This window comes from Scatophagus argus, chromosome 18 (assembly GCF_020382885.2).
Source record: "Scatophagus argus isolate fScaArg1 chromosome 18, fScaArg1.pri, whole genome shotgun sequence".
NCBI classification, from domain to species: domain Eukaryota; kingdom Metazoa; phylum Chordata; class Actinopteri; family Scatophagidae; genus Scatophagus; species Scatophagus argus.
Window position 1 is genome coordinate 8,662,116 of NC_058510.1, and position 23,479 is coordinate 8,685,594.

At 41.5% G+C, this 23,479-nt stretch overlaps 1 protein-coding gene across 7 annotated transcripts in view; it reads right to left on the minus strand.

Annotated features, from left to right (window-relative positions):
* The window catches only part of cacnb2a (calcium channel, voltage-dependent, beta 2a), a 61,902-nt gene extending 40,594 nt beyond the window's left edge, over nucleotides 1–21,308 (minus strand). For 2 of the 7 annotated variants that reach the window (XM_046370782.1, XM_046370778.1), the window contains exons 1-2: nucleotides 20,881–21,308; nucleotides 18,766–18,858 (exon numbers count right to left, since the gene is read on the minus strand). In XM_046370782.1, coding sequence (XP_046226738.1) covers nucleotides 18,766–18,858; nucleotides 20,881–20,964 — 177 coding nt within the window. In that variant the 5' untranslated portion in view covers nucleotides 20,965–21,308. Of the gene's footprint in view, nucleotides 1–9,157; nucleotides 9,252–18,765; nucleotides 18,859–20,102; nucleotides 20,351–20,408; nucleotides 20,429–20,511 lie in introns of those variants that run through there. The other 5 variants (XM_046370785.1, XM_046370788.1, XM_046370786.1 and 2 more) reach the window with 5 other exon arrangements.
* Between the last annotated feature and the right edge of the window lie 2,171 nt (nucleotides 21,309–23,479).

A 23,479-nucleotide genomic window follows, 5' to 3' on the forward strand; every position in this document is an offset into this window, starting at 1 on the left:
GCATCTTGCTTCTTTTAATCACTGCAGTTTACTGTAAAGGAGGTCCTCTTACATGGTTACAGGAAATGTTCCCAGTTACATAACATTAAGATAGCAAAGGGAAGGAAGCTCAAATGATCTGCTAATTATTCACAGTTAAGTCATACCAAATAAATAAGAAGCAATACAGAAGTTTTTAATTTCCTTCAGTTTATCTAAGAATTATTATCGCCATAACCAGTTTAAAGTTTTTCAAGTCCTAGTTATTTCATACTGTATGCTTGCATTCAGATCAACATATGGGCTACTAAAAAGTTGTCTTTTCTAATTTTCTGAAGACATCATGATGCATTCAGATTTCTCTACACTTCTGGACTAATGAAGCCATTTTTTGTCTGCTGCTCTCACAGCAGCTCCTAATTTGAACACAGTCTAATTGCTTTCAAGAGCAGTTCAACTTGAGATGATCCTCTGCTTTGAGGTCACATGCTCCTCTGTGTACTGTATGCACATTATTACAGGAGAAAAGGAGTGATCCACGCTGAACACAACACCCACAGGGGCGATTGCTTGTGTCCACTTGATCCCCCGACTCACTTTGTAATGATTGCTTCTCTCAGTAAGGAGATTTAAATCTGCGTCGACCTTTCAACCAATCCAGGATTTAGACTAGAAAAAAAGAACTCACATGAAACATGGTTGGAAACTGTTAAGAGTCTGTTTCATACCTTGGAAGATATTGTAGTAGTAAATTAATATGAAAAGGAAACCGTGCTCAACAGCATTGGTTGCAAACCTGGGGATTTATTTTTGCACTTTCCTCTAATCTCTGCTTTTTCTCTTGTGAATTACTGGATTATCTGACCTCTTAATGGACCCCTGTGGAATTTTGACCACTAATAGCGCTATGTAATAATGTTTTTACAAGTGGGTTCCCATTTGGTTATGTCATTCATCCACACAGGGACACACGTTCTTCACTACTTTTCTGGGGTAACGCACCAACAAAAGCAGCAGAGAAAAAGAGTGCTAGCCCGTAAACGTGGCTGAAAGCAATGCACAGTTTAATATTAAAACCTCTACTGCACGATAAGGAAATGCATGCATTTGTACACAATGCGTTATGATGATTCACTTTTGTTGAACTAGTCACAAGCAGACATTGCTTAATATCCAGGAATCAGAAGTCAATAGATTTGAAAACACTCTCCTACTCTATAACAGATGACAAAAGAATAAATAATCCTGCTCAAAATGGTCTAAATCAGTTTTCAAAGATAGGATTTAGCTGCATGGAAAGGACTCTTTCACTAGACCTGTTGGAGGAATCTACACGTGGAAAAAGAAAGATGACCCTGCAGATTTTCTTTCACCGACAGAAAAGCCCTGGGATCATCAATGTCTCTCTACAGGACTAAAAGGCATACACAGTCCCACATGAATCCATGATTAAAAACTAAGCTCTACTTACACAAAGTGCATTTTCGACAGTACAGGCCTACATAAACTGACCTCACAGACATGATATAGACTGTGATGTTGTCACAAACAGAAGTGCACAAGGCAAAGATTCCACAAGCATCCCGAAAAACATTCAGAAAACAAGCCAACGCTACTACTAATACTACAAGCTCCGGATAGAAAGGTAAGCTGCTGATTTACACAAATACAAGAACAGGTTGTGTGTTGTTTGGTTTTCCCTTTCTTTCTTTTTTTTTTTTGTTTGTTTTTTTTTTTTTACCTTTGGCTTCTTAGACATGCTCGTTCTCCCACAATGCCTGGAACACCTGTGTCGCCTCTCCGTTCCACAGCGACTGTAATGAATTATGCAAATCCCCTGGTTTTGTTCAGAGTACCATGACCCAGGGGTGCAAGCAGCTGACGCCTGGCATTAAAAAAAAAAAAAAAAAAAAAAAAAAGAAAAAGCCGACCTCTGCCTAAGTGAAAGAGGGATAATACAGACTGCTGCTCAACCTGGCAAGTTGCTCTTAAATTCAACTGGTGTCACTGCCGGGGTGAAATCCAGAGGAAAGGAAATGAGATGTGGTCATCCTCAAGAGCTCTTCCAATGGCAACTGTCATGCCTCATGTGGTGTGAAGAGTCTCTCAGGCAGATCACACACACACTATCATGCATGAGTGAACACACACACACAAAGTTGAGTCTTAAAGCTCTGTGGTGTCATGGTTCGCTCTGAAGTGTTTTCATTCAGCTGGCTGGGCATTAAGATTTAATTTGATAGTGTGACATCTGTTGCATGCCCAACGTTACAAGAACCTGACAGAAACACACAGCATACAAACATACCTTTTAACTCTAGCAGCACCCTGATAACAGATAGCTGGTGTTGTGATAGCCAGCTTCAGTACAAATGGGGAGTCTATGTGATGCTGAGCTGCTCAGCTGCAGTGTGAGAGCTGACCGCCACAGTAAAGCATATGACCTCTTGCAGCTGGCCAGACAGACAGTCAGGCAGGCAGTAACAGCACCATCTGGAGTCCTAATCCACCTGGTACTGCCCACACATGTAATTATGAATGTGGCCCTAAAAGTCATTAGGCTTATTGGACAGATACCTGGGATCAGTGCACTAAAGAGGCAATGCAACTGCATTGCATAAACCTACATTTTCTGCAGACTGATTTGTGTACTGGATGAATGACATCTGAGGATGACAGTTGTTTGGCCAGATCTGGTTTGGTCTAACTGTCCACCCAACACTTCAGAGCAGCTCTACAACAAACATCTGTACATGTTATCATTAAATTTAGCATGGATATTAAATATAACAGGATGATTCCTAATGGCGGTTTAGATTTTCTCTATGTGACGTTGAGGCCAGTCACATTTTTGCAGCAGGTATTGTTTTTATTTTTGTGCATTGTATTTATTGTTTATATGACGAGCGCGGCACAACTGTGAAAAGTGCAGTGCGGAAAAACTTTTAGTTGAGATCTAAATGAAGGGTGAATTCGAAGACGGGTGTCAAGTAAGGAATGTGGGCTACTTTACACCCTTGACCCACATTCCTTTCAAGTCTCAAATCACTGTGTTTCACAGTTTCAATCATTCCCGTCCACACTAGCATAGCTTCTATTGTTTTCATCTTTCCTGCATGTCTATGTTCCATCATGGCAAAACGTGGTCATGGAGACACTTATCAGTACTTTCGTAGGTGTTTATAGGTCTGTGTGTCAGTAGACAGATTGCAAGAGTGCAAGAATGCAAGAGTGTCACAACTGTGAAAGATATGGTCACAAAACTTTACAGGTGTGTGGTTAAAATCAAAATGAAGGCAGAGCATGCACATGTTGACAGACATCGCGGCTGGTGTGATCCCATTGCAAAATGGTCTCTAGTTTTCTCAATTTCATTACATTATTCCCCCGCAATAAGTATATTTGCTTTGGTCTGCCATAATTATTTAAGAAAACAATATTCACAAAATTAAAATTTTGAAAAACTGTTCAGACTCTAAGGCTCTGTTGTGCCTAGTCAGCCGCGTTACACATCACTTAAGTCTGAGAGGCAGCACTGCAACATTTCAGTCACTGAGGTACTTTACTCAACTTTCCAGCTCTGTGTGTGCAGGAATGATCAGGTTCATTATAAGGACATAGCGCTGGGCTTCAGAGAGCAGCAGTGTGACATATGCACCATATGGGTGGGTTGAGCAAAAGTGGAGCAGTGTTTCCCTCCGGAGGAAAAGGCATAAGTACATTTCTATTTGTGCACATGTGCACATGTACAACACACTGGACAAAAATACAAAGTTACTGCAGTGTCAAACATGAATGCCCGTTTAGGAGAGCACAACATATGGTGCCTCAGGTTCATCACACCATGACTAGCACCTGACATACAGTAAGTCAAGTTAATAGATTACGTAACAAAGAGGATGAGCTGAGAGGCTGGAGGTCATGCGACTGCAAAGTCAGAGAGAGAGAGAGAAAATGTCCACAGACAGACAGAAACTATAACTCTACCACAATCTTTCCTCCCCAACCCCCGTTTTTCCCCCAAGTAGCTGATTTCATCCTTGCAAAGCCACTCTCACGCTAATCTCCCCTGATCCGTCTGCACTGGCAAAGAATCAGATATCAAACTCACACACGCTGATAAACCTTGGACAACATGATAGGAAATACAAGTTCACGGACTGTCATTATTATGATTATAATCAAACAGCTATGCAATTTCTTGAAGACTCAGCTATGGTTTGCCCTGATCTATAATTCCAACTCATCAACATCAATCATATTGCTTGTAACACAGGCAGAGTTGGCAGACTGATAACCAGATTTCATAAAGTAGGCATGTAGTAGCTTGTAGTTATATAATACCTAAATCTCTAAGCCTCTCTTTGGAATAGTCACTGGGCACAAAAGCATCAAAACCCAATGGGAATATACTTTAACAGTCTCTACATAATCTGTTAAATCAGAAAATCGTATCAATAGTGATGCAAAATGTTGCTCTGACGTCCAGTTGTTTTGAACAGAGCACAGCATAGGCAGAAAAAGCCCCACATGGTGGGGTAAGAAGTTCAAGAAATGGAGAAGAAAACTCCACCAACACACCTCACTTACCCATGAGACATTTTTATTCTTGGTTTGTTTGATCATGGCAACGAGAGCAGGCCGGTAACATGGCGAGAGAAGCCCCCTCCTCAGCAGATTTTAGCCCCACAGCCCGTTGTGTGGGCAGGTCCAAACGGGATCAGGGGTGATGGCCAGAGGGCACGTCGCACTCAGCCACAGGTCATCATGTACCCTGTAAACCTGCAAGCCCAATTCGCCTGCTCTGACCGAATCCAGCATCTGTCAGCAGGATCAGAACACACTTCACGCAGAAGAGCACGATGACAAAGTTTTCCGTCACGTGGCAACAAAAAAAACAAAAAAAAAAAGTCAAGATCACATAAGAATCATCCAGCAAAGTCAGAGTCTTTTCCTCCTGACAGCATACAATGACCCGGTGGACTGATTATGTATTCATGCTGAGTATGAATATGAAACATCCCAGCAGGTTTAACCCCGCCCTGCTGAGCCTCAGCGCGTGCCCAATCGCAGAGCAGATCTTTGTGGCCGGCTCCCGAGGGTGAGCTTATAGAAGCATTAGGATGAACTCACTGATTCGGTGCAGGAGAGGAAAGGGCTCTCCACAGACTGGCAGGTCACTGAAACCTCAAACTACACAAAAAACACAAAAAAGGGAGCTGCAAAAGGCAACTCAAGGTAACTGACCTTGTCTGCATCTACTGTGGGTGGCTTCTCCACTCTTTTCCCTCCCCTCTTTCCTGTCTCATCCTCCACCTACTTAATCTCACTTTCCTTCCTCTACTCACTTCTCTCCCTACCTGCATCGCCCTCTCAGGGGTGCGTCTGCTTGCCCAGCTGCTACCTGTTGTCATGGTACCTCTTTGCTAAGAGACAAGTAGCGTGGATGTTGCTGATGTTAGCAGCTGCACTTTAAGTTCCACTACCTTATGGAACTGAACCACAGATAAGGTACTAATACTAGTACGAAATACTTTATAGTACAGAAAGATGTCTGACTGATGTTCTGAAACCTTAACCTTATTTCAGCCCCTCCAAAACCACCAGATAATAAATACCCAACATATAATTAAAACCCAATCTGTGGAGTTCAGGGATTTAAAGGAGTACTTGATAAAGCTCCTGATCCATTTTTAACGTCTGTCGCACTAATTAATTGTCTCTAGTATCCATATGGGCCAGCAGCCCTCCTCTGGTGCACAAGGTTGTCTGCATCTCTCCGCTGTTAATTGGCCTCAGAGAACATCTGCTCCTGTTTTAAGTGATGCTCGATTTGGCCTGGCTACCCTCACTGTCTGAGGTGCCAGTTTAATGGGTGTGTGCTGAACCCACAGCTCCTTCATCTCTCTAATGATAGCTTGATTGTCCATTTTTATACAAATTCTATACCTTGTGTAGGTTGTTAGTGGAAGGAAGTGATGCAACATAAAGGTAGCAGACACAGGAAAATAATATACTACATAGGGAGTTATATGGGGATTTGTGGTGTCAACCTGAATTGAAGAGAGACTTAAGCTAAACCTTATGTGTCAGAGACAGTTAATAAATACAACAGCTGCACCAACATCTTCCTAAAGCCATGTGTCGTGGTGTAACGCAATGCTAGTAAATGGAATTACTGAATATTATTATGCCAGAAACTGCAAGCCTCACGTCAATGGATGACAGCACTCCAGCCCTCAAAGCAGCTGTTTTTCACTGATAGTAGCGAAGCAGCCTATGTGACGTTTTGGAGGAGGAGAAAAATGCAACTAAAATTAACCTTCACCAGAGGGAGCAAATTACTTCATATGCATGGGTCTCATGCAGCAGGTTGTAAAACCGCAGACACGGATAAATTTCTCACAATATATACTCACTGGCCATATAGCAGCACATTTTGTAAGAAAGATACAGGAAATTATTATAATAACCTTGGGATTCCACAATAAGTGATTAATATGCCCCAAAGAAAGGATAACCAGATATGCAAACAAGTGGAAAGCCCATCCATATTGATAAACTGATCAGAGCATGATGGAATACCCTCATCATTCATCATCCACATAATAGGGTATCTTTTGTTGGGAGCAGGTTGCGTCTTTTCTCCCATGACTTCACCGTTTCCAGGAAAGTGAAGGTTTTAAAATTCAGACTGTCACAGCTCTGTCTTAAATGAACTGGAGTCTGTGTACACAGATTCAGCGCAGTGTCACTGACATCAGTGTTTCCAGGCTGGAGTGAAGCTATGCTCTACATAGGCCCTCGCAGATACATATCACACTTTCCAGTCCCACAGTGAGGTGATGGATTATGCAAAAGCAGTAAAAATCCACCTAAACCCAAGACATTCCTAAGGGCCTCTGTGGCCAATTAGCTGCTCAGTTTCCGGACATTTCCATTCTCTCTGGAGAAGCAAAAGAACACACAACGGCTGCCAAGGAAACCCTGCTCCAGTCTGCTCTGCGCTGGCCAGACACTCCACCCTGGGCGTGCATCCCAAAGTCTGGAAAACTGGGAATTCCAGTTTTCACCATGGGAAATTAGCTGACCACTAGCGCACAAAAGCTTGGAATTGTCTGGGAATAATTATGGTTTTCTGTGAAGTGGTAGAATGTAACTAAACACATTTACTCAAGTACTGACTCTAAGCACAAAGTACAAATTCAAAGTATTATTTCCATTTTATGGAACTTCATATTACTCTACTACATCTCAGATTTAAATATTGTACTTTTTACTCCACTACTTTGTCTGACAGCTTCAGTTACTGGTAATTTTTCTGATAAAATTTTTCCATACAAAAAGAATGAATGAATGAATGATGAATAATTTACTGCACATTGATTATTTTTGTACATTTTACTAATAATAATACTATTACTACGAATAATAATAATAATAATAATATTCATAATGATAATAATAATAGTAAGTAAGGCTTTATCTGCAGGACTTTTACTTGTAGTGGAGTATTTTAACAGAGTACTATTGGCTCACATGCTAGTATGCTTAAGTTAGCATTTAGCCCACATCGCCACTATGCCTAAACACAGCTTTGCAGAGCTGCTAGCCTAGCTGTAGCCTAGCTCTCTTTGTCTCGTTTTTAATGCATCCAGAAATATATTCAGGTGTTTAGGCAACATGCAAAGCAGCATGCTTTAAATGTAAATGACAATTAGCAGACTGCAAAACCATGTATCTATAAGCCACCTGTAAAATATTACTGATCATAAGAAGTGTACTGTAATGCACTGCACTGCACTGCACATGCGAAACGTGTTGAATTTTCTGTGCAGTTCATTGGTTCTCCGGATGCTACTGGACTTCACTGAATGCACAGGCAGTACTGGCTACCGCTGCTGATTCAGCTGAAAAGCCTTGAAAACAAAGCAGGGAATGAAGTAAGACCTGCCCTGCTATCTTCAATTAGCCGAGTTTCCGTGAGGAGGGTCTTAGACTGGCCATTCAGTTTGTCAGACTGATGTCCCATCCAGCCAGGGCTCCGTGCTCCACATTCCATCCAGAGTGGAATTGTGTTCCACCCCATTTCAGATTCTTTGGTGCTCCATATTGGAAACATGTGAGAGCAGTGTCATAACAAGAGTAGCGAGTCACGGCAGCTAGGGTCCTCTCAAGGTCAGCACTGGCTACAGTTACGGCCCTGTGCTCTGTAAACTGGAAACTCAGCTTTTAACTCTGCTCATTATATTAATTTCAACATGCTTAGTTTGTGCATGGTTATTAAACACAAACACATTAAACACATGTTGCCAAAGATGTTCCATCACAATGAATGGTTTGTTTTCATGCAAATACCTTACACATGGGGCTTGTGGAGTATCAACAGCTGGTCCTACACTAATCCACTCATCAGTTAAATTAAAGCTCACTCATTTGTACAATAAATGTTGATTCAGCTTACTGCAGCGTGTCACACAAAACCAGATTGTGTAACCAAACTACAGCAGTCTGCACATCATCGTCTGGGATAAAGTTGGCGTCCCAGTTCGGAAGCTGGACCCTCTGAAGTTCACATTTCTAGACAGTGTACGTCATGATCGGCCTACAAGTCTTGGTCCTTTTTCGCAGGCTCCTTCAAAGAAAAGCAACCTTCCTTTGGCCAAATTAAAGAACACAACTGGTTCAGCTGTCAGTATCACATAATCCATTTTGCACCCTTGAGTTGTTTTCAGGTGATCCTTGTGAACTTATAGTCAGATAACTTTACATGAGCATGTAAGTTGGTGATGTGGCCAGGTCCATGTATATTAGAGCTGAAATGATTAAGTAAAGATGCCCAACATTCCTAATTACAAATTAATTTAGGTTGTGGACTGTTGGTCAGACAAACTACCATCTGGTGATTTCATCTTGGCCTTAATTTAATTAATTAATTAACGAAAACACAACATCTTTATCTAACATTATTAACAAGTTGTCCACTATGTGTTGATATTAAATGTCACAACTGAAAACTTACATATCATGAAATACGATAGTTTCCCGCTAACATTTCCATTTCACGGTGACAAATTTGGAAATGTTTGACTCCACATGTCGAAGACAGCTGCTTTGAAATACCACTAGTTTTAATCTGTGTGAGACCAGACAGCAGGTGGCACAGCTTCAGCCTAACCTTCAGGTGGACTGATGTTCATTGGACCAATGAAGTTTCTCTTTTTGTTTTGGCAGGGATCCAGGTAGTCCATGCCTTTTGGAAGATCAGCCCCCTGAAAGAAAAAGCTTAATGTACATCGAGGCTACACTTAGGACTACAAGTAACAAGTATTTTTATGATTAATCTGCTGATTATTCTTTTGAGAGATCCACTTTAGTGGATTTTTTGTGCAGCTAAAATGTAAGAAATGCAAGATAATAATGAAAATGTTCATGACAATTTCACAAAGACCAGAATGCATTTTTCAAATGCCTTGTCAATCAGCAGCTCAAAACCTAAAAATACTTAATATCACATGAAACAAAGTAGCAAACTGAGAAGCAAATATTTGGCAATTTTTGCTTGAACAATGATTAACACGGCCAAATGAAAGCTGATTAACCTCCTGATCAACCTTCAGCTCTAGCTGCACTGCAAGGTTTGTTTCAATGGTTTCTACAATTGCATCATTACACATGTGAACTATAATATGCCATAATTATGGTCAAATTGGGCAAGTCTGTCCCCACACAAGCAAAACAAACAGACCTTTTATAATGACATATCACTGCTTTTTTTTTTTTTTTTGCCAAACTACAGCTTTTATCACTAATTGGGTTCAGCACAGTTTGTCCTATGAGCTTCTATCTCTGATTTAGGGATGACATCATATCTCATTACAGACAATGAAATAAAAAAAAAAAAAAAAACACACCAGACAACTTTATTTCTGAGCCTTGAGGGCATTAAATCATTCTCTCTCTGCATGCAAATAGGGTGTTTACGCATTTATGTATCAGTATGTGTGGAGTGAGAGTAAAAGTGTAACATGGCCATCTAGTGGTATAACCCATTTAGGGAGGAACATCTTTATCTGCAGTACTAGTCATCTAGTATTTTTGTCACTATTCAATTGATATTAGAGAGAGAGAGAGAGAGCGTGTTTTCCACTGAGCTATAAGCAAGGTAGTCTACAGGAACCAACTGCAGCTGAATGACAGACTTAAGGATGCAAAGGACAGCGAAATGCATGTATCATCAAATTTCCCAGTTCAAGACATACCTGTTAGCAGAAACACACCCCCATTTTCCTCTCACTGCATTTCATTACACAGCTGTTGAGTCCAGAAAACACAAAGGACACAAGAGATAAACAGCGAAAGCCCAATAAAGTGGAACTGTCAACCAAGCATGTGCCTGCAGTATGAACCCCGTGTGTTCAAAAACATTACACCCTCAGCTCACTGTCCAAAACCCAGAATAAATATGGAATAAAAGATTTATTGTGTCTGGCGGCAAGCAGGGCAAGAACAGAGCTCTGCAGAAAACTGTCAGGCAGCTGAAATATTTCAGCTAAAATCCTGCAGGACTCTAGACTGGTTCTGGTTAGAGATCTAACAGGGAACAGTGATCAGCACTGAGGGAGAAAGCTGGCAAGCATCCTCTGATCATTCAGTCTGGTGCCTTAAAGCAACAATAACATTTTCAGTAAAGTTGTGTGTGTTTTTATCTAACACCTGCAAAAATCATCTCTGAATTATTCATACAGTCTAACCCATGATGAAACAATTATAATAAAGCTCATTAGTCTACACATGCCGGTAATTGTTGGCTTCATCAGCTTCTCTTGATCTCCCTCACGCACACTCTCTCCTGTAACCCTTGTGATAAATCAGCATAAGAGCCACAAACTCACATATGGAAGCTGTGCTCTCCGGCGATGGCCCAGCCCACAGCACGGCATGAAGGGGACCAGGGCGGGGAGGAACGGACGGCCGTCTCACAGACTCCCTGTCAGGCAGCAGCATCCACTCAGCCTCGGTCCATGCCTGCACACTTGGCCCACACGGGAGCAGGCCACCAAAAGACGCAGAGGGGAAGACGGAGACGCTGGAGATCTTTTACAGACGCGTGAAGGACTGACGTTTCCACTCCAAGCGCCTACTTCTGTCCACCCACCACCCCACATGCACACCAAATCCCCGCCGACTCAGAAACTCTCAGAATTTAAAAAGTCAGCTTCTGATGACCCCTCTTCTTTTTCACCTTCTAGCCATCTCAACACTGTTGCAGCAGAGCGACCACAAGCTGACAGCGAGGTGCAAGCCTGAGATGAGTGTTTATCCCACCCCGAAATCTGTATCCACTCCGACAGATCCTCTGGGCTGCCAAATCCTCTGCAGTGCTGCTGTGTGCTGTGGCAGAGAGGAAGAGTTGCAGGCTGGCACACTGGTTCAGCTGCTGGTGGATTTAGACACACTCATCATCACACACAAGTTCCTTCTCAGCATGGGAAGGAGGTGGAGCTCTGAGTGTCCTTTATTGACCGCTGTCCCTCGCTCCTAATGGAGGACACTGCCTTTATACTCTCCGCCTCTTTTCATCCAAGGTTCAACTGCTTTAAAAGCTTCTCACACACACACACACACACATCTTCATGACTTTTTCCCTTCCCTTTCATCTCAGATTTTATTGCCTCTTCATTCTTTTTCCCTCATACTTTCTCTTTGTGAGTGGTTAAGACAGAGGCTGAGACAGCTACTGGTTGCTTAAAAGACTGCACTATGGTTTAATTTACAGAGAGAGAGTGTGTGTGTGTGTGTGTGTCTGGTGCAGAGAGCCGAGCAGAAGCACAACACTGCTGGTGGTGCAGAGGGAAGTCGCTCGCACAGTTCAGTCATGCCAGAGTGCCGAGTGTGAACGCAGGGCTGGCGTAATTGTTTCTTTCCCTCACACACCTCCTCTCCACTCATGCTGTTCTCCACTGCGTGACGAGTCCACACCGACAGGCACACCTCACCCCACCGCTGCGCTGCAGCTGCTGTGTCAGTCAGAAGTGCACGTATTCTCTCGCTCTTTCAGTGTTCGGTGATAGACCCACATGTGGTGGTGTGAGCTGCAGAGGTAATATTCATATAGCATGACTGTAAATGTGTTTTTCAATGTCCTCTGGCCACAAGGATGACACAAACACAAACCACGGGTGTTGGACAGAATGTCCTTTGACTGTGAAATTTCTTTAACGCAATATTTGCCAAAAAAATAAAAAATAAAATAAAAATTTGAGAATGATAGAGGAATGTCAGGATAAGAGAAGACCATCTTTGAAATTACAGGGGATTATGATGGAGGTTGATCAGGACTCATCACAGTAAGCACAATCAACCCAAGCCACATCATTCAGTCAGGCTGCTTTCAAAATGAAGCCTAACTGAACTCAATTCAATAATATATGCATAATTTGACTGGGTGTTTTAGTATCTCTAGTCTCTGTATAACAACTTAGTTTTGATTATTTTTATGTCATGCCCTCATTCATCACAGCCTTATATACCGTGTGCTCCATCTTAATATTGTGCAGAGCTGACTTTGATGCTCAAGAAGCCAAAACTTGTTTCATGAAGCAAAGGGCAGCTTGTCTCATGCTCGGCAACACACACACACACACACACACACACACACACACACAAACACACACCAAAATCAGTGTTGTTGTGACTGTGGTTCGTCACCAGGAGAATACCAACGTGATTTCTGCTGTCAGACAGAGCTATATGAAGACAAACTCAGCTCTCAGTCTCTGCAAATCAGAAGTGGGCACTTCTTATGAAAACAAAAAGAAGGTACTGTGAAAAAGTATTAAAGAGGTACATTGAGTGGAGGGCTACAACCTCCAAATTACCCTTCAGTGGGATGGATGGTCTGGCCAAACCAAGTCACAATCTTTGACCCTTGACCACTGGCCACAAAAATCTAATCAGTTCATCACTGAGTCCAAGCGAACATGTGTGCCAAATTTGAAGAAGTTCCCTCAAGGTGTTCCTGAGATGTTGTGCTCACAATGGGTCATATGTATGTATGTATGTGCACAAATTAAGATTTTAACATTAAAAAAGTAATAACTGTATCTTTTGTGTACCATTTCCCCTTGTTTGTCTTTTTAAAGCTCAATTGCAGGCAAAATACTTTGTTGTATGCTCACAGCATTGTATTTTTTCTACACTTATACTATACTGCAGTATTCAGCATAAGGTCTATGAACCACAGTGTTGTTCTGAAAAATGCAGTCAGCCTTTCAGGTGGTCTGCCTTCAGACGGAGTGCAGCCTGTTGTAAAGCTTTGTGCTCATCAGCGAGAGCTTCAGTAACAATATATCTCCTGTGGGGCCTGACAGACACTCAGCAAAAGGTAAATCTGGCAGCATCTTTCATCAACACGGAAGCGTCTTTGGTTTATTGCTAATAATTCACTGACTGACACTTGTCTGCTGTGATGGAAAGGCTCGTTATAAACAGAGAGAGATGCAGTGAGAAGGGAATTCTATCTATCAAGCAGCCCGTAATCATCCTTCAGCTGCTGCTGACTCCATCAAAAATACTGCAGGAGATCATGTCTACAGACTAAAATGCTACATGTTTAATTTAGATTCATTATGGCTTCTGTACACACCTTCAAAGGTACACCTGAGGTCATTTACCATAAACTGCATCACTTCTAGCCATTATGTTTGTTTAATATTTATTATTTGTTTATTATATTAGCACATGCACAATACCAGTATTAATAAGCAGAAACTTACTGTGGTAAAGTATGTAATGCAACAGAGGTCTGTTCTTCAGGTAGATTTCCATCACTACCCAGAATAAAATCTCAATCAACCTGTAGACAAAAACAAGCTTCCAAGGCAGAGCAAATTAAAATGTATGCATTTTATCATTAAAAATTTTAAAAAGGTGCACATTTTATAATGTGTCATTTATAGTTTACGTAGCTAGTTTGAGCCACTGTTCAAGCAAAAATGGAAAGTTGCAACCTCACAACTGGAAGGATTTCCTGGTTTAGTTGTGTGATACTAAACTGAAAAACTGGGTTCTAGATTGACAAAACAAGCAATTGTTACCACCCGACATTTAATAGACCGAGCAATTAAAGGATTAAAAGGTAGAATAATCAGTAGTCGCAGCCCTATTTATGGACTAACCGCAACTGAAGCAATTAACATAAAATCCACAGCAGTGCTTTCATATCATGGCATGACAAATGGCAACTATTAAAACATAAGCTATAATCTCTAAAAATCATGTTTTAGGCTGATGCAAGTGTGAAGACAGGAAATGAATTCAGGTAACTGAACACATACACAGCACAAATGTCTTTAAGCAGAATTTGCATGTGTTTTTCCCTTTTCTTAATGTAAGGTACAGCTTCTGAAATTCAGTCCCCCTACCCAAATACAGACACTGTAGCTTGATTTTGTTACTCTGCACTGACACAGTATTGTTAGCTAAACACCTGAATGTATTCTTTCCGCCACTAGATGGCAGTCTGGTGCTTTTATGACGGATGATTGAGCAGAAGCGGTTTCCACATTTCAACATTTCCCCCTTTACAGTAACTCGTGCATCACTGCTGCAGTTTGATGCCAGGAAAAACATATGGCTTTCCAGAAATATCTACTAATATAAATCCAGGACATATGTTGCTCAAAGTTCAGACAGCGGTCTGCAGGGTTAACGTTATACACATCACCCATCCAAAATGACTCCACAGAAATACAGTATGGCACTAGAAACTGTTATGTAAAAAGTCATACGCAAAGGGTTGCCAGATCTGATAAGTATCGGACTCAATAATTAGCTCTTTGTGTCACGCCTACTCTCTATTAAGTAGAGAAAAAGTAATGTAAAAGATGAAAAGGAAAAATGCCTGCAGTCAGGGAGTGTGTGAGAAGGGTTTTCATGCCCTCACCACGCCCTCTCAGACAGCCTTTCATCACCAAATCCATCATTTCTCCAGCCTGAATTTACAGACAGAGAGAGAGAGAGAGAAGAGAGTCGAACTGCAACAATGCGCCTTGGAAAAGCCGCTGCAGTGGGATACACACCGGAGAGATTGAGGTGAAAGAGACAGAGAGAGGCAGGCAGGAGTGTGGGAAGCATAAGGTTAATTATGGCACATTGCTCTGCAAGTTATGCAAACCAGAGTTTGAACCAATGTACCTCAGATCGTCTTTAACAGGTGCTTCAGGAACATTGGTTTGATCTCAAAATTGGTAGGGACTTCACTTGCACTTTCACTTTATTCAAATTCGTCTTGGTAAGCACTTTAATTTGACTGACCACAAACCATGCACAGTATTCCTATATTCATGTCATCAGTCATATTATTTTGGTGTTTAGGTTGGCTCCCATCTTCACTGTCACCACCTTACAGACTAAAGAACAACAGTGCTACTGCCGACAATTACTGGCTGTTATTTGGAGTCTATACCATTCAAACTTAGGATTCCTCACTTAGGAATTTCTTCAGTTAAGATGGTTCCATAATGGCTGAATTCCTGTCCTAAGACAGGAAAACAGTTATTTAACATGTGTCTATAATAATAAAAATCCTAAAGTTCATGCTAAACTGAGAGAAGATAGAATTTCAGTCTTGGAAAGTTTTGTAATGAGGCTCCTGATGTCTTATTGATTGATTGATTATTGAGCAAACTCCTCAAAATATATATATTTTTTTACATGTGATCAGACATTCATCTTTAGAGATTTTACTTTTAGACTTTCTAAGTCGGTATCTTTCTTTCAAATTCACCACTTATGACACACTTTTTTAGACTTGCTCTTTAATTAGTTCTTCTCCTCAAGTTTAATCCCATTGTTTGTTCTGAGCTTTGTTTCTCACTCTCTGTACAGCACTTTGTTAACTCTGTTTTTAGAGAAGCGCTATATAAAGAAAGTTTATTATTATTCAGGGTCATGAGGGGCTGGATCATTTCCCAGGATGCATTAGGCACAAGGCAGAGACTCTAAACACAATGCCAGTCTACAGAAGGGCGATAACTCACATTTACACCTCTGGACATTTTTCAAGTTCCAGCACTCCAGGCCCCATGTGGAGTGTCTCACCCTAAAAAGGTAGTGTGCGCAAACTAAAAGACATCTGTATTGTCTTTGGAAAACAACAAATTTCAAAGGAATAGTTCAGTGTTTATGAAAATACGCTGTATTCGCTGAGAAGATCTTAACCCCTCTTACGTCCGTAAGCTGGAGCTACAGCCAGCAACTGGTTAGCTTAGCTTAGCCCGATGACTGAAAACAACTAGCCTGATTTTGTCAAAGAAAATAGATAAGACACATTTATCTTGTTTGTTTAACTATAATCAAAGTGTAAAAAAGATACTTAACCTTTTTACAGAAGATTATGCGCTGGACTACTTCTTGGACACAAGCAATAACTTCCTGGAGTCTCCATTGGTTGCCAGCCGACTGCTTAGTTCTTAAATCTGCAAATTGTCATATTTACACTTTGATTAAACAAACAAGATAAAACGTGTTGATTAGTGAGCTTTAGCGGTGCTGTTAGGCAGATTTTTATCACCTTTGGATAGAGCTGGTTGCCCCCCTTTCCAGCCTTTATGCAAGGCTAAGCTAATCGGCTCCTGGCTCCAGCTTGATATTGAAACATCTGTTCATCTACCTCTTGAGAGAAATGGGTTGACAAAGTTGTCTGGATTGTAAAAGGAAATACATGCAGAGTGCTAAAGAAATGATGTAAGGTCAAAAAATGAGAGCCGGCCAAAGCACCACAAATCACAAAATGTATGCCATCAGTGAGACGATTTCTTCACTTACTCTGCAGACCACCTCCACATACACAAAAATAAACCATCCACCTGATGCTGAAGTTCCTTTTCAAATCTATGGCAGCCCTGCCCTTCTTCTCAATGGAGAGCAATGCTCCATTTCAAACACTGACTTCGCTACTCCCACGGCTGGGCAGTTTGGGCTGCCCTGGATGTCCACCCTTCCCAGCCTCCTCCATACTCCCCCGGGCACCAGGCCATGACCACAGAGAACGTCTCTCATCCTTTCTCTCTCAACCTACTCACTGTCTGCCCTCTGCCCTTTAACTGTAGCAGCATGAGTAATTCTGTCCTTTAGGAGCTGTTTATATGCAGTTACTGGAAAGTAATTTTTGTGATGCGCAGAGCTGCAGTGGATCAATCACACGGTGACCTTCACCAGTTGTTCTTAAGACGCCTACAGGAATGCCAGGACTATGAGCCACAAAAACAACAGGTCAGACAGGAGGGTAAAACACAATATACAAAAGATCACTTCAAATTCTTAAATCCAGTCATGCAAACATTCTTCAGTAAACAGCAACTTTGACTGTTGACAGTGAGGAGAGAAAAGCTCAAACAATGAGAAATGAGAACAAAATGAAAACCAAATGACAGATTGATGAACAGTCAGTGAAATAACCACACGAAAGATTAGTTTCATACTTTCTCCGGGATTGTGTCAGTTCAGTGTTTCAATACTACGTCTTCATTCTTCTGTGAAAAGTGAAAACAATCACAGACATCATGATTGAGCATGATGGCGAGAAAAATAAGGTCAGGTTAAAACTGCTGTTATGATAACACAAATGAAAACCGGTATTTACATTATTATCCAAACAAAGGAGAAGTTACTGGAAGCTCTGCTATTTCTAGGGCCCTCTTGCGGCAAATATTTCAAAGAGGATATTTCTGGTCACCATGCTGGGGCCTTGCTGACCCTGAAACACATCACACCTCCACTCTTCCCATATGCCTCCGATGTCTCTTACTTTAACGGCCTCTGATTTCTGTAGGATGTGGCTTTACATTGCAGACAGATACTCACTCTCAGCCTAACTGAGTTTATCTGTGCTGACTCAACGGAGGATATCTCCTCATTTGGGAACAGGACTGTGGGAATGGGCATGAGCTCCCTATGGTGGCGGTAAAAAATCAGGAAATTTCCAGCTAAGCGTCTCCCACTGAGCTGTAACACTGAGCATCTCATAGCAGCTCATTCAGAAATTCTCTGTGACCTTGAGAGGAAGCAGACAGCGGCCCAGGAGATGCCGTCTTGCTCTGATCTCCCCCTGCTGCTGTGCTAAAGATGAAGCGATATGCGCCTCCTCCAAAAAAGGCAAAAACATTTAGGCAGGGGCAAGCATCCTTAACCCGGCCAATCCTGTCGCTTGCAGGTCTGGTCAACAAAGACCAGACACATTGAGTTTGTACCTCACAGAGTCTGCTTTATAACAGGCCACTGTGTCACTGCCGCACTCACAGCACTGTGGATGCAGCTCAGAGGAGAGGCCTCCACTTAACATACTGTACCTAACAGTGTTTACAGAGGACTTTCACTGCAATGCACATCTCATCCCTGATGGATGATGATGACTCAGGCTGAGCTCTTGTGCCATGTTTGCGTTTACAGCGTCAGGGATTTACATACACATACACACACACACATTTTACATTTGGGAATAAAGGAAGAAACTGTAGCCGGGAAGTTTATTCTTGTATGGTACATCTTCCTTGTACCTTGTCAAAAACAGAACCAGGTCCTCAGGCAGTAGAAACCTGATCTCTCTGTACTTTAGCATACGGTTCTTAGACCAGGGCACCATTTGCCTTTGTAAGGTGTTAAAGATAAAATTGTATTTTATTTATTTATGTACTTTAATTAATCAGACGTTTAGTTAACCACTAACCTATCAGGGCAGCTGAAAGTGTAAATGTTTTTCGAAAAGTGAACTGCCACCCTTACCTGGCGGACAAGGCTGTTGGTTGTGGTGTCGGAGGAGGTACTGCCATCTGAACCTTTAAAACGACCTTTTCTTCGAGCCCCTTTGCCATGAGACTATGGAGAACCAAGAGGGAAAGGTCAAAACTGTAAAAGAAGAAGTTTCTCTCTTTCCCAGTTAATTTTAACACATTACATGACACCCTGAAACATCCCATAGACAATATAATAACAAGAAAATGCAGGCAGGTTTTCTGCACACTGACATGGCCACACACTTCAAGTGGGTTATAAGTGATGACGGAGACCCAATCATCACTTATGCACTTATGCAGAGTATACCTTTAAAATTACAGTAAACTGAATATCGTTGGGTTGTGGACTGTTGGTTGGACAAAATAAGATATTCAATGACGTCACCAACAAGGACTCTGGAAAATGTGATATTTGACATATGACAATGACATGTTTACTATTTGTGACATCTTGTAAACCAAACACTCGACGGACTAATTGAGAAAATTTTAAATCTATGTTTGCAATCCTATTCATCAGTAACCAAATAGTGACGGATTATTTTTCTGTCAGTGCACTCATCACCTCATCGAATCTGCTTTACCTCCAGTGAGAGGCTTTTTAGTACAAACCTCCCTCTTTATGCTTCCCCAGAACCAGATTTCCTTGCTAAAATACAGTGGAAGGATAACAACACTGAAAAAAATGAAAAATATCCATTGGATTATAAACTTCAACAATTTAATTAACTCATAAAATCAGCCCTGCGGCTCTACCGCCCGATCACTAGTGTGCAGACGCTGGCTCCAAATGATGTCACCAATGCAAAATGGCAGTACTCATACGTAGCTTATTTTGGCTTCACTTTTTTGGAGACGTGGCGTCCATCTTTTAATACATAACTGGCTCAGCTAGTTAAGTACAGAATGCAATGTTTCAACAAACTTGAGTGTAATATTATGACAGGCATCATAAAAACAATGATAATTACGTGGGTGGCCTCGAACACGCAAGCCAATGGTGAGGGGTTGGAAAAGTAATACACTCCGCTCAAGTGCTCATACAGCATGTGTTGCTAGTAGCAACTGAAAAACAGAAAATCATTTCAAATCTGTCTTTTATCCCAGCCTGTTCCCACGGGACATGTTAATCGTGCCTATAAAAAGAGAGAGGCAGAGAGATATTCTGACTGGCTCTTACAGGAGCAAGTCATGTAGAGCTGCCCAGAGACTCTGGTGGAACAGGATGAAGTCTAATTAACCACATTTAGCCAAAGAGAAATATATTGAACAAAATACGTTTTGCTGCATGACAAAGCTAATGTAGTCCATCCTGTACTATTTTACCTGAGGCTGTCTGGACATCCTACAGTGGCACAGTGGTGGAAGAAACTAAGTAAATTTTTGTACCATCTTGAAGTCACCAACTTAAATTTATGCTTTCTTTTACTTCAAATTGAAAAATATATTGAAATATTACGTCACGTTATTACGTCACCTACAATTTAAACTATCCAGCTAAGTGGTTTTACTTCGACCAGCCTAAACACTGTGAAAGGAGAAAGTCGACATAGTTAGTACACTGCTTTAACTTTTTATAATTAGGCTAAATTCTGCTGACAGGTAAAGAAAGTACAATGATGGTATCACGACCTCTTTTCAAAGTATTAGGCGACTTCCTCCACCGCTGGACCAAAATGGTTTCATGTAGAAATGTGAAAACGTCGCTAGCAACGAGTGAAAGGTTCAAACTTACGGTACGTGACATTAACACGCCAAAATAAGTGCTGGATTGAACATTAGAGATTAAAACATGACATCATGGTTAGCCAGGCTAGAAGTGTTGAGCCACCAACCTGACTTACGTCAGCTTAAAGATAACGGCGTCGAGGACATTTTTCATTAAGACCAACCGTTAAAAATTCAAAAACGCTGTGGCACGAGCTGATGCCCTCACGGCTTACGTCATCAAAAGTTAATTTACGGTAAGTTCAGCCAGAAGCCACCAATCGCAGCGAGGAAGCGGACAGGTTAAGAGACGGTGAGATAAAGTTCACCCGTGTCTTTCTTCAACCAGAAGTGAAAAATGAAAAATATCGGCGTCCTTTAAGTGTGATTAACTCACTTGTAACATCGGATGTTCCAGCGAATCCATGTGTTTGTCCAGAGGTGTTGCTGCCCTTGTTTTTAGAGTATTACTGACGACCATTACACCATTTGATAGACGCAACTGTTCGGCAGATCCTCTCGGCTTGGACAGGTGCTCCAGCTGTGACCGAGGTGAAACCTAAAGCACATTTTTACCCGGTGACCGGTTCACGTTTGCAGAGACAAAGCGCTGCTGCTGCCGCCGCTGCTGCCAGACCGGCACCGCCAATCTTCAAGTTTGAGACGAGAGAGTTCAAAGGAGGAGCTTGAGCGGAAGATGTTCGCAAAGCAGCTCCGATGATGATGATGATGATGATGATTTGAATTCTAGGATATTATAGCTTTCAGCATCGCAGAGCCGCCTTATCAGTGCCCTCCTACCCACACCAGCTGAGAGCTCTCCTGCTCCATGCGCCCCTCATCCAACGCCAACACTTGTGTCTTACCACAGTACAAAAAGATGGAGGTGAACAACGGCTTTCAAACAGAAAACCAGTCTGAAAAAAGTCTTTTCTGGAAATAGTCAACACAGACTGAGGGAGAGCTGAACTGTAAAATAAACCCAGCTGATTTTTATGTCATATAAGGAAGCTTTTAAGGCTCAAAGTGGGTGATTGACTTTGAACCCAAATTAAAACAGATTGTTGGCTATGAGAAGGCAGATGAATTTAACTGTTAGGAGGTAAAAAAGAAATGACAGCTGACATTTTGCAGTAGGAAAAACACATTTTATACTGGGATGCTTATGAATGGAGTTGTTGTTAATATAATACCAGTGCTTTTCCTACTCCGGGTCAAAACGTCTGCTGTAAAAAGGTGTGTGGAGAGTGAGGAATAGCTGAGCGAACAGGTGAGCAGCTCAGGTGAGGGCTGAAGCAGGGACATGATAGGAATGCAGGTAGATTTTCATGCTATTGTTGAGCCTGATGTGTCTATACAATATATATACAAACTGGGTCAATTACAAATAAATGGATTAAAGTTTCACTGCAACTCCTTATTGTCATTATTGATCTATCCAGGTACGTTTACAATAAATCACGTCCATATTTGTATGAGATGTCTGTCATATGTCTTTTTTTTCCCTACTAGCAGTCAATAACCAAAAGATAGTCTATTTATAATAATATCAAACAGAGAACAGCAGCAAATCTTCACATCTGAGGAGATGCAGCCTGAAAAATGTGCCATTTTCTATCAACTAATCAAATACTTAACTCTTTGTTTGTTCTGCTCTGAATTTAAGTGGGACATGCTGGTAAGACGTTGCATGTTCCCTCTGGCTGTCTGTACCTGTTCAGGTGAGTCTAATGGTTCTGTACAGGCAGGAACAGCCACTTGGAATTTCACATGCTGTAGTATATCCATCCAAATGCTCAAGTGAACCTTCCCTCAGACCAGCTTCTGACCACAGATAGCGCTGAGGTTTTGTTATTCAGTGTTGCCCTCTAGTGGGTTCGTGTGGTTTTGCATTTTAAAGCGCCGCTCCTGTGATGTTGCACATCAAAAATCAGTTCACTAGTCATGGTTAGTAATACTCCGACTCACAGCATAACTTCCTCTCTCTGGAAGGAGCTCTCACAGGGTGAAAAATTCCACCCAGAAGATGTCGTGAGGGTTGTCTCGGCTCAGAGGCAAAGCTTAACACAAATCTGGCATTACAAACTGCATTTAGCTTGAAAGATGTTGGCATTTAATAGACTTGGATGGCTGAGTTGCAGTGGACACACTTAAAAGTCAAGACATCTCAACTTCTGCTGATGGACTATTCCTCTAAACTAAAGGCTTCGTGCAGATTTTTGTGGAGGTAATAAAAAAAAAAAATACACAAACTTAAGATAGCTGTTTTTCATGAAAACATTCATTGTATTTCAAGTAACGAATCCTGTCATTGTGAGTATAAGCAAAACATCCCACCATCAGTACGTATGAAATGACCCCATGTGGTTTTGTGTGATAACAATAACAGGTGCACAATATTATTTTCAGCTGGATCCTTTCAAATCAAAGGGAAAACACTTTTATATTTCCTGTTGTATTTCTCTCTCTCTCTCTCTTAGCTTTCCTCATTGTTTCTGCTGTCCTGATGACCCTGGAGCTGAACTCTTTTTTATTATTATTTCTTTCTCTGATGAACAAGTTAGAGGATATTCAGCGTTCACACCAGCACAGCCCTGTTAAAGAGACCTTCCTTCCTCCTTTGCCTTGAAAAGATGCACACATGCCAACAAAATGGCCTCCTTGTTGCAAAGAGAGCAGATTTGCACACAAACCAGGAGGCCAGAAGCTTTCCTGGAAATGCCAAAGGGGTTAGCATTTCCAGCAAACTAGCAAAAATGCTAGAATAAGAGAAAATGCAGTGGACTTCCTGCTATTGTTTGAACATTACTACGGAAGTCACAGTAAATGGTGTCAGCTTTTTCTGATGTGATAGTCGCATAATCTCATGAGGCTGTCAGTATAACTGAGTTTGCACTTTGATTGTGAGTTTAGAATTGCAAATTGACATAATGACCGTACGACTAATCCCTAACCCAAAGATGGCAAATGCATGACTGCTGTTTTGTTCAGGTTTC